Raw genomic sequence first — 12,171 nt, 5'->3', positions numbered from 1 at the left:
CAGCTTTGGAGATGTAGACAGACTAATAATAAAGTGTTACTCAAACATGTGTGAATGAAACAAAACACAACTCCAGGTCTGTTTTTGATGAGGTAACAACATTATAACATGACTTTAACCTCACAAGAGTCAATTTTGTGTAACATAGAACCTTGAAACACAAAACACTGAAACAATGAACAATGAATAACAGCTGTATTATTACCGTGTGTTATGTAATAAAGCTGTTAATATTACATAGATATCCAAGTCAAATCACCACTGAAGCAGCCCCGGGTTCAGCGTTTTACCCAAGTACATGCATTTCCCCTGTTATAATTCCAAAAAATGTCAACAAGTTCCAGCAGCTGATCATTTTGGCTACACCATAAGTTCGTAAATATCCAGTTTCAAGCAGCAGCAGAGGCGATAATTGTGAGTATTCAAACCTCAAAGCCATGAAAACAGAACCAGATCAAGTTTACGCAGAGACTTCAAAACCACAAAGCAAAGAAAAGATGCGGTATAATGGTATTTAAAAAGCATATACAACTGTTTCTTTCCAGGGCAGCAGGTTTTTACGCGCAGCCCCAGATTCAAAACAGCAGCTCCCCCGGTGTCACCTTGAGACCGGGGTGAACCGTCTCAATCTACCCACCTTCATGATGCCGCAGGGTGCGTTCCCAGCCGCGGCGTTGGTGGTGCTGCTGGTGGTGGTGTTAGTGTTGGTGGTTGCGGAGGTGCCTCTTTCGGCGGAGCTCTCCCGGCTGCCCCCCTCCCGGTAGCGGCCGTTGGTGTTGGTGAACACTCCTTGCCCGGTTCCGTAGCCATGCGCAGCAGCGGATGGAGCGTCCAGATAAACCCGGGCTGCGCTGAGAAGAGGACTCGGGGCCGTCTCTCTCGCTGCTGCCGCCGCTGCCATCGCCTCCGTGGCGGGCACTAAACTGGTCGCACCTTGACCAAGAGGATCCAGAACGTGCCCCGATGATAAGAATGCGTCCGAAGCGCGTACCCCTGCCATGCTACGTGCGTTACAACACAGCGAAACAACACGAGCGGCGCATTTCTGTCAAAGCCAAAGCGTGCTGCTGGTGTTGGAGCAGTCTGCAGCGCGTAAACACCCACTGCCCATCTCAAAACCAACCACGTATCGTCCCAAAAAACACTTCTCCGGGGCGTGGAACTCAAAAAAACGACAGAAACGCGTCCTCTTGCCTCGTGTAGTCGTGTCTTTCTGCCTCGGTTGTTTCGGTTTGAGTCAGGCGCTTTGGAGATCCGGGGAGAGTCGCTTTGTTCTGGACACTTTTGGCACGGGGGTTTTGCCTGTGCGTGGTTCCCCCTCTCTCTCTTTCTCTCTGCTCTGGAAACCGAGAGGCATCCGCGGGACAAATTCAAGACTGAGGCGAGCGCGCGGTCACGTTGAGGCATACGCACGCACACACGAGAGCACGCACGCCTAATTAAAGCAGGAGAACGAGACGCGCGCGCAGTCCCGGTTCGGCTCTTCGTGTGTGGGCGAACGAGCTGCACTTTGGAATAATGTTCAGGTTATAAACGCTACACGGACTATTCCTGTTTTATTGGCAAGTAATGTAAAGGCCATAGTGCAGGCTGTGGATGTTGGATTTGTCTTCTTAAAGCCCTACTGTGTAACTTTTTTGGTAGTCTCACAATATGCCATTAAAAAGATCTATTTTTTTTACATTTTTTTCAGTGTTTTGGAAAACGTGCTGCTGGTGTTGGAGCAGTTGGAAGGTTTTTAAAGTGACGTAAAGGCCATAATGCAGGCTGTGAATGTTGGATTTGTCTTCTTAAAGCCCCACTGTGTAACTCTTTTGGGAGTCCCACTACAAGGGTGTCAAACACATTTTCACCGAGGGCCACATCAGCAAAACAAAGGGCCACATGTAACGTAAATAAACTACTTTTTTAACTTGTTCAATAACTATCTCTGCATTTATTTCTTATTTGAGTTACAAATATTACATATATATTTCCATACTAAAAATATGGCTGTATAACTGTATCTTCTGATAAACTGACATTTTAAGACAGTCAAACCTTTTAATTTATCTTGTTGTGGGCCGCATAAAATTACATGGGGGGCCACATTTAGCCCGGGGGCCTTGAGTTTGACACATGTGTCCCACAATATACCATTAAAGTGATCTATTTTTTTTTTACATTTTTTCAGTGTTTTTATGACTCAAAATACATTAAAAACAAGTGTTGTTTCTGTGAGCACGGACAACCGCTCCACAGATCTGACTTGCAGTTAAATTCGCCTTGTGATATCACCATGGAGATATGTAAATTGAATCAAATACTTCGGAACATTCCAACCAAAGCAAAAACATCTTCATTTAAGACAAGCAGATGGCAGTTGCTCCACCAAAACTTACAGAATACATCTTTAAATAGACTCCTGTAGCAGAGTATGGGATTTTTCACAGATCTGACTTTTGTGGTGTTCCATGGTTATTAAATAATCATAGACCAAAACATAAGATAAAATAGCACTTGTGTTCTGTGTGAATGTCCTTGTAAGGTAAACCCAAACGGTTTTGGAATTGTTGGAAGAAAAAGGCATCTAAAGAGTGCCAAAGAGTGAACTGCACCATGTTCATAGAGCATTCTGGTCTAAACTGGTGTTATTTTCAACCTCTGCACAAAGATTCGTACTTTCAACTGGCCTGATCTAAACTAGTGGTCGATACTTAACAGCAGCTTTAAAATAAATGAACAGAAACACTGGGTATGTTTACATGCGCCACACCAAAAGTCTTATGTTTATCTGATTTATGGAGTGATCATGTTACAGTTACATCTGATAAAAAGAAAAAAACAGCATTCTAATGTGGCAATGACAAACATAAAAAAGAAAATGTTACAGATCCAAAGGGTTATTTTAAAATTTATTTTTAAGGTCCTACATTACACAAAATTGACTCTTGTGAGCTTTAAGTCCTGTTATAATGTTATTACCTCATGAAAACACATCCGGAGTTGTGTTTTGTTTCATTCGCACATGTTTGAGTAACACTTTATTATTAGTCTGTCTACATCTCCAAAGCTCAAAATGCTCTGTTCCACCTTGTGATGTCATGAAGTGGTAGTTTTCAAATTAACAGCTACATTTTACCTTTAGTTCACTAGACACTTGCAATTCCAGAGCTGAAATTATCGAAATGATTCTAGTGAAGGTGTATGGAGTTTAAAAACACAGCAGAGCACTTCCTGTATCACCACATGACATCACAAGGTGGAACAGAGCATTTTTCATTTAGGAGAAGAACTCAGCCTAAATATGCAGGGTTTGTGTGTTAAACATGTGAGAATGAAACAAAACACAACTCCAGGTCTGTTTGTGATGAGGAAACAACATTAAAACACAGATCAGAAAACAGCGTAATACGGGCCCTTTAAACCCACCAAACTGAAACGTGTCACCAGGTGTTTTTGATGATCGCATTTCTTTTGTGAATGTAAACGCACACCAGATCTGTTATCTGATTACGCTAGTTATCTCATTTATCCAGGCCGTGTAATCGTACCCAGTGAATGTTAGCGCGCTGCATTAGCACAACCTGCACCACATGTTGAGAAGCTCTGCTCTAAGTGCCCAGAGGTGCCATATAAATGCATTAAACACATTAAGGCCGCCATATTCCCGTCTCTCTCTCTGTGTCTCCTTCTATCTCTGCTCCAAAGTCATCTGGATTCATCTTGTAAACAGCTCTATTATAACATTGTAGGGATGGGACAATGAACAATAATATCGTTTATCGTGATAAAAAGGGTTGACAATAATCGTTTGCGGAAATTTTATACAATTGTGATAATCGCCAACAAAGATAATCGCCATTATATCACCAGAATGTGCAGAAAAAGGACAAAGGGGTCTGTTTTCCTGGGGTGTAGGGGCCCAGAACTGAACCTTCTTCCTATTAATTTGTATTAGACGGGGCCCATGTGAGACTTTTTAGCCCAGGCCCCCAAATTTTTATTGACAGCCCTGCTCATCCAGAATATTCTCTGCTAGATTGTAGCTGTTTTCCCTGATAACAAAGTACAAGACTATAACAGTTCTTTAAAATCAAACTTATTCATAAGATTAACATTATTCACATCAGTAACTTTAATAATTATCGTGATATTATCGTTTATCGCAATTATTTTGATGATCGTGACACTAAATTTCATTTCATTCGGTCGAGCGTTTGTTCACAGATCTGAAGGTTAGCAGTTCAAATCCCGCTCTCTGTAGTTGACCCACAGGTTGACAGTGCGATCCCAGCTCCTACAGATGAATGCTGTTGTTGTGTCCTTGGGCAAGACACTTAACCGCATCACCCCCCCAGCGTCTGCGTACACCAGTGTATAAATATGCGTGCGTGAACGGGTGAGTGGATCCTTGACGTAAAGCGCTTCGAGTGTCTTAAAATGTGGAATACGTGTGACTGCGACCAATGGCTAGCATGCTAACGTGCACTTCCTGCTTACCGGACAGCAGTAAAATGCTTAAAAAGTACAGCAGACATATTTGGAGCTAAAGTGCTGCTTATGCAACACAGGAGGAAGATAAATTTAGCTCAAATACATGGGAAAAAATCAGTTACAAGGTCGTTAGCATTGACTTGGAGTGCAGGGCTTGCCCGGTGAAACGGGGAACGCGCGTCCTTGTTTTGTCAAGGTGATTTGTTGCCATGTGGAAAAAGTGCAGAGAAAGGAGTTAACTTTACTTAGTCTTTTTTGAATTTGCACAACTTAATATGAATGAGCCTGCACAGGGACGCCGGCTGTTGCTCTGGTTAACTCTCACACTTCTACTAATGCAGTGTGATTTCAAATACTTAGAACTGGGAGTATTTATCAAACATGGATTCACTTTATTACAGAAGTTGCCGTGGGCGCCACCATCGTCATTTGGGTTGTCTTATTTTGTCTGGAGCTGCAGATCTTGACAGCAAAATAAGTTCTTTAGGGACTACAGAGCCGTTTCAAAGCCTCCAGAGAATCAGTGCAGTGTTGACTTGTTGTTGCACATAAACACTGAACATTCGACACAAACCAACCTACTTCATATAATATTTAAGCGCTGAAACTTTTCCCAAATTCTCCATCGAAAGGAACAGGATTTCAGAAAAAGTGGGTGAAGCAGAATAAGGTCAACAGGTCCAGCTCTGCATCCAGGACTGCAGCGTAAAGGTCCAGAAATCAGATTATAATTGGATTTTGATGTGAACAATGCCAGTGATTATTCTGGTTAAATACATCCTGTGCAGTTATATTAATGTTTTATCCGGATGTTCCACAGTATGTCTTTAAACACGTCTGTCTTGCAGTTATTTATGTACAAAAAACATGTCTTCTTACTGTGAGGGGTTGCCTCTTGACAGATCGGATACGTAATTATGATATTTATAACACAGTGGAGGGCAGGGAAAATGAATATGGTTAAAGCAGCCCGATTCTGCTAAATATTTTCAGAGTTGTAGCTGTTTCTCCTCAACATTTACTCACCCGAAGTTGTTTTTGCTACTACTGCTATTCGCTAGTGTGATGTGCAGCTGTCCATAGGGGGCGCCGACAGCTCCACGGCTCTTTGTTGTGATCACGTTTATGGAGACGTCAGATCCCATTGGACACTGCAGTTTTCTAACGCAGAAGTCATCACGGTTGTTTCCTTTATTAAACAGTTTTAGATGAATATTGTGATTTAAAATGTCCAAATTATAACATAACGATCCACAGGTGTCATTGATTATAACTATAGAGCGACACAAGAACAATACGTCCTCTTTAAATGTCCAGAAATCGGATTACAATCAGATTTTTGTTTGCATGTGAACAAGGCCAGTGACTCTGCGTAGTCATTCTTCCATGCAATGTTCATGTTTTGCTTGGAATGTTCCACAGTATGGCATTAAACATGTGTCTATCTTGCATTTATTCACTTACAAATACATGTGTTATTGCTTTAAAGGGGTCGCCTCTTCACAGATCTGACCTGTAACTTGGCCAGGTGATGGTTTTTGCTTATCCCCAGGGAAATATAACGCATAATGCCGTACTGTGGAACCTTCCAGGAGATAAACAGCCCCTTGGGGATGAATAAAATTGATTAGATTGATTGATTGACTGTTTGAAGGGCCCATATTCCGAGTCACTAATAGAAATGATCAGGTTAAATATATACGTGCATTTACCTTGCAGATATTTCATGGCAAAGTACATTTTGATCAATATAAATCTGGCTCTTGCCCCATGTGGGAGTGTGATGTCATCACATCTAAAATCTGAAAACCACCAGTAGAACGGTTCCAGATGTAACGCAGAGTTTTGAGGGACTGGCTTATGAAATACTACGGGAGGATTGTGCTGTTTATGAAGTGGAATGGGAAAATAAGAGTTCACCCGTTCATTGGATTGGAATTATTTTGTGTAAGGAGCCGCTGAAGATGCAAATAAACACTGGGGTTCCTGGTGTTTGCATTGTCATAGCAAACGAACTATCCAAATAATAAACTAAATGAATCGCTGTTAACTACAATAACATCCTGCTGTTGTGTACTTTTGTCTGAACACTGCTGCCTGTGTCAAAGTAGTTCACCGAGTTACTAAGTGAATTAACCAAGCAGCGTATTGAAAGTATTGAGTCTAGAGCTGTGTTTACTACTGTTATACTCAGACATCATATATATATAATACTGATGTGTGAGCAGAGTATCCATGTAGTACAGTGTATACAGTATACACTGTACCTCTCCCCATCTCTCTCCTCCCTCCCTCCTTCCATCTTTCTCTCCCCTTCTCTCTCCCCTGTCCCTCCCTCAATCAATCGCTCTCATTTCTCTCTCTTTCCTTCATCTCTCTTTCTCTACTCTTCTCTTCTTCCGCCATCGCTCTTTTTCTCTACTCTTCTCTCTCCTCCCTCCCTGTCTCCTCTTCTCTCCTCCCACCCTTCATCTCTTTGTCTCCCTCCCTTCATCTCATTGTCTTTCATCTTCTCTCCTCAGTCCCCCCATCTCTTTGTCTCTCTCCCTCTCTCATCCTCCCTCTCTTCTCCCTCCCTCCATGTCTTTGTCTCTCTCCCTCCATCTCTGTGTCTCTCCTGCCACACTCCTTCCCTCCATGTCTTTGTCTTTCTCTCTCCATGTCTTTGTCTCTCTCCCTCCCTCCTCCCTCCCTTCATCTCTGTGTCTCGCTCTCTCCTCCCTCCATGCCTTTGTCTCTCTCCCTCCCTCTCTCGTCCTCCCTCTCTTCTCCCTCCCTCCATGTCTTTGTCTCTCTCCCTCCATCTCTGTGTCTCTCCCCCTTCCTCCCTCCATCTGTGTCTCGCTCTCTCCTCCCACACTCCCTCCATCTCTTTGTCTCTCTCCCTCCTCCCTCCCTCCATCTCTGTGTCTCGCTCTCTCCTCCCTCCCTCCCTCCCACCCTCCCTCCATGTCTTTGTCTCTCTCCCTCCATTTATGTGTCTCTCTCCATCTTTCCTCTTCTCGTCTCTCTTCCTCCCTCTCTCCTCTGCTTTCCTCCCTCCCACAGTAGAACATCAGAAAGATGGAATGATAGATTGAACAACAGAACGATAGATAGAATGATAGAACAATAGCATGGTAGAATGATAGAATGATAATGATAGATAGAACAATAGATAGATAAATAAAAAGAGGTCCATATCCAGCTGCCTGGGTTCTTTCCATGGATACAGGACGAATTTCCCACAATCCAACAGTCCAAAACTTCTGCTCTTTAAACTCCACGAGCTGCACTTCTGAGTTACTTTATAACATCGTATCATGGGATTTTAACCAAGCGCAAAAAAATTCTCCAAGTTTCCAAAAATGCTGTGTGTGTCAGGCAGGTAGCCACAAGAGCAGACACATAGACATATATTCACTTTATCTGTGCCACAACACTGCCCTCTGGTGGTCAGGATGTTCTACTAGTCACAACTAAATCTTTGGAGAGAAATGACTACACTGAAAAAAGTATGTGATATGTGGGATTCATGGTGAGGTTCAGTGAGTTCTGCTGTTTCCAGTGATTTGTTCAAGCAGTTAGCAACAGTAGCCCAGATGGACAAACTTAAGAAACAGAGTAAACACAACAATAGGATCAACATTTAAGCTCAATATAAATTATACATGTGATTAAATAGAAGAAGTCGTGTTATAATGTTGTTACCTCATTAAAAACAGACCTGGAGTTGTGTTTTGTTTCAGTCTCACATGTTTGAGTAACACTTTATTATTAGTCTGTAACATCTCCAAATCTCATAATGCTCTATTCTACCTTGTGATGTCATGAAGTGGTAGTTTTCAAGTTAACAGCTCCTTTTACCTTTTGTTCAGTAGCGATTGGCAATTCCAGGTCTGAAACTATCCAAATGATTGTAGTGAAGATGTATGGAGTTTAAAAACACAGTGGAGCACTTCCTGTATCACCACATGATGACATCACAAGGTGGAACAGAGTGCTTTCTGTTTGAGAGAATGAAGCGTAACACAACATCAGGTCTGTTTGTGATGTGGAAACATTATAACATACATCAGGAAATAGCATAATATGGGCTGTTTAAGTGTCATATGTTGAACGAGGCTTGGCTGTTTCTATGGAGATGTTATTTCATTGTCTGGAAGGTTCCACAGTGGCGTTAAACGTACACATAAACATACACATACACGCATTGATTTCACAGCTGGTGTTTTCAGTGCACACCTTGTAAACACCCGTATAATAATAATAATAATGATAACAATAATAATAAACCACACTGCCTTTAAACGTGTGCTCTCGTGCTGCCCCCAGAGACATATAATTATACTCCAGCTGCCATGATTTATTTATGTATCGACATTCCCTGTTATTATTTCACACGTAAATGCCACATCTTTAGTCTGTTAGATTGAGTGAATTGATTGTTGGAAAGCTTTTTCTAGTATCCAAGCAACAACTAAAGTAACCTAATGGAACAGTCACTCTTTACGTCACATATACAGGGCTATATAAAAAATAAAAAAAATCTTTAAATAAACCAATTATACACAAAGTCATCCATTTAACCATCTATGAAAAGCAATCAGTGGAACAGATCACTCCTAGAAATGACTCATAACATTGAATAAATAGAATAAAAACAAGACATTATGCTTTATAAATAATGTTATTACAGTAAAATATATATAAATGTTTTTTTTAGAATGTGGGAAATGTGTAAAAAAACACAAAAATAAGGAAGAGTTTTGTGTTGTCTCCACAAGATGGCGGAAGCGAAGCACCACAAACTGAACAGAGCTGTTGTTAAAGTTTAAATTGAAGAAGAATGGAAAAAAGGAAAGCAAACGAAACTAAACTGACAAGAAAAACAAGCATCTAAATTAAAAGTTTGTATTTCATCAGTACGGCAGAGTATTACGGTCACATTTAAAACAATTATTATGCTAGCGCTATGAGAATAAAGTCACAATTTTACAAGAATGAAGTCATAGTCAAAGAAAAGATGTCATTTTATCAGGATTTAGCGGCTGACGTCAATGTCAAAAAGCAGAAAAGCTATTTGCCACCACGACCGGTGTGCAAAAGAATAGCTCTTATTTGAGTTAAAAGCTTAAATAAAATCTTATGTATGATGCATGTAGAATTTTATATCGCTGGCCTTATAAACACTAAAAATTGTTGAATCATTTACCCAGGAATGACCCTCGTGCACCTCTGCAGGTAGCTGAGGGCTCCTGGGCAGGACACTGACCCAGCTCCGATCCACAAATACAGATGTAGGAGTCTTTGCACGATTTTCCCTCGACTTTGAGCCTTCTACACTTCTCTACACTTGTTTACGGCCTATGGAGCTGTGCAGGTAGTGACAGTCGTTGATTATGCAGTTTACCTGGAACATCCACGGACACAGGGTGGACACAGTGCTGTGGTCGACTCAGCGTAAAGAATTCGGGATCAGAGAGTGAAACGAGTCTCAGCTCTGTGTGTTGGACCAAATTGTTCACATTTGGAGACAGAAACAGGACAGTGCACTGGCAATAGCGATTAGGCCACGTCGAGAAGCTAAGATCCTCCATGTGTTCGCAGCTCGGAGCACATCGTGTGTCTCGACCATTGAACCCCAGGGAGTGCCACACCCTGCAGGGTTTTTCCAAGTCCAGTCAGTCCACAGGGAGAACATGTAGACCACTTCTTTCAACAGTTTGTGATTGATGTGGACGAGTGGAGAGGTGGCAGCTAAACTGTGGCGGCGATCTGTTTAATAACTTGGAAACATGGGACGTGTAAAATATCAGGATTTTCAAAGTTTGGCCTCCTTTATGGGCATTTTCAACTCATCCAGGCGCCAGTCTTTTGCAGTCTGTGTTCACTTTGATTTGACGTTGACGACATAAATCATAAATATTGACTATATTCTTGGGAAAAACTTTTTTTTTTTTTTGTGCTATGACTTTAATCTCAAAATATTACAGCTTTATTAACCCTTTAATGACTGATCACATTATAGACCAGTATAGCTCACCTAGACTTTTATTCTTCTTTAGCCATAAAAATCATGTTAAAGGAAGTATCAGAATGTACTGCATTTTTTCACACAACTATCTCTATTTTACACATCCATCCGTATTTTTCTTTGACGCATCAAATAAGTGACTGGGAAAATCTCTGCGACACCTGCGCTCTGATTGGTCGTCTTCGAGGGACAATGTTAGCAGATTACCGTAATGACAGTAAAATATTTAAAGAGCCCCATGCCTCTGCTTTGAGACGCCTTTTGAATTTACATGAAGCACATGAACCGCGCTCTATCGGCGACGACAGTATCCGCCACAATAGGGTTAAAATTGTGATTTTTTTCTGCCTTGGATTTTATTCTCATTAAATTATGGCTTTAACGTTGAAAACTTATGTTATTCTCATAGCTCCTGCATTTCTTTTTTTTTTTCTCTCAATGTGACATCAGATCAATTATGTCTAACTGCTATTTAAAATAACCAATTAATAGTCCATTTTTCCTTTCTAAATGGTCATAGCTTTAGACTAAAGAGAAAAGAACGTTCCTTAGGGAGGGCATCTGACTTTTAAGGTACACTATGTAACTATTCGGTGGTGACCTGTCTTCAAGGAGATGTTATTGTTCCAAAGCATGACATTAAACTTTCAATACCTGGTGTTATTGTTGCTAAATTTGAAAATCGCCTCTCCACAGATGTGATGTGTAACTTGACCTGATGGTGTCTGCTTGTTTCCATGGAGATAGACATGTTTAGGTCCATACAGTGAAACATTCTAGGCAAAACACTGAGCCTCCACCTGAAAATTTCCATATCGTGGCTTTAAAAAACTGAACAAAAACAGTCAAAACAAATCATTTATAGTTATTTATAAAACTTTATTTCTCACCCCTCACCTCAACAAAATTATTCTCTTGGAAAAACTCATCCAAGCGACAATTTTCCAACGCACAAACAAATACATAGACTGAACAGCACACAGCACCATCTACATCATCGAAAGAAATACACAAAAATATTCTGTGAAGGTAACATCACGAAACCGCGGGCGACAAAACTCCAAAAGATTCTTCTATCTGGCAACCTCGGAAAATGCAAAAACATGCGAAGAGGTTACTTGCATTAGTCAGTGTCAAATGATGCAATATTAAAATACAATTATGATAGCCAAAATAATTCCATATATTTCACATAGATCTATATAATTTTTTTCTTTTTGGCTTTTTACGAACAGCAGCGAAGCAAAGCCGTTGGTTCCTGAGGTGCAAGGCGGCAGTAGACACGACGATATATTTTTGTGCTTGTCTGTGGCAAACTTAAGCATAGGATAAACAGTTCTGAAGCTGGTGAAGATACAGACCGCATATATTACACGTAGAACATAAGCCCTTGCAGAAAAAGTCAAAATACTGTGTAAAATGGAAATAATATCACTTTATAACAATTGCACTTTTAATAGTCTTAGTACCAAAGACTTAGTACCTACTTAAACGGCACATTACGCTATTTTCTGATCTGTGTTATGTTTCCTCATCGCAAACAGACCTGGAGTTGTGTTTTGTTTCATTCACACATGTTTAACACAAATCCTGCATATTTAAGCTGCGTTCTTCTCTCAAACGGAAAACGCGCCGTTCCACCTTGTGATGTCATCATGTGGTAATACAGGAAGTGCTCC

At 41.0% G+C, this 12,171-nt stretch overlaps 1 protein-coding gene across 1 annotated transcript in view; it reads right to left on the bottom strand.

Annotated features, from left to right (window-relative positions):
• Positions 1 to 1,243, bottom strand: part of plcl5 (phospholipase C like 5) — a 175,983-nt gene extending 174,740 nt beyond the window's left edge. Inside the window, exon 1 of the mRNA XM_033971399.2 lies at positions 638 to 1,243. Coding sequence (XP_033827290.2) covers positions 638 to 1,000 — 363 coding nt within the window. The 5' untranslated portion in view covers positions 1,001 to 1,243. The remainder of the gene's footprint in view (positions 1 to 637) is intronic.
• Positions 1,244 to 12,171: the final 10,928 nt, after the last annotated feature.

The sequence above is a fragment of the Periophthalmus magnuspinnatus genome, chromosome 8 (genome assembly GCF_009829125.3).
Source record: "Periophthalmus magnuspinnatus isolate fPerMag1 chromosome 8, fPerMag1.2.pri, whole genome shotgun sequence".
In the NCBI taxonomy this organism is placed as follows: Eukaryota; Metazoa; Chordata; class Actinopteri; order Gobiiformes; family Gobiidae; genus Periophthalmus; species Periophthalmus magnuspinnatus.
The sequence above is the reverse complement of the archived record's forward strand: the minus strand, read 5'-3'. Positions and strand labels throughout refer to the sequence as shown.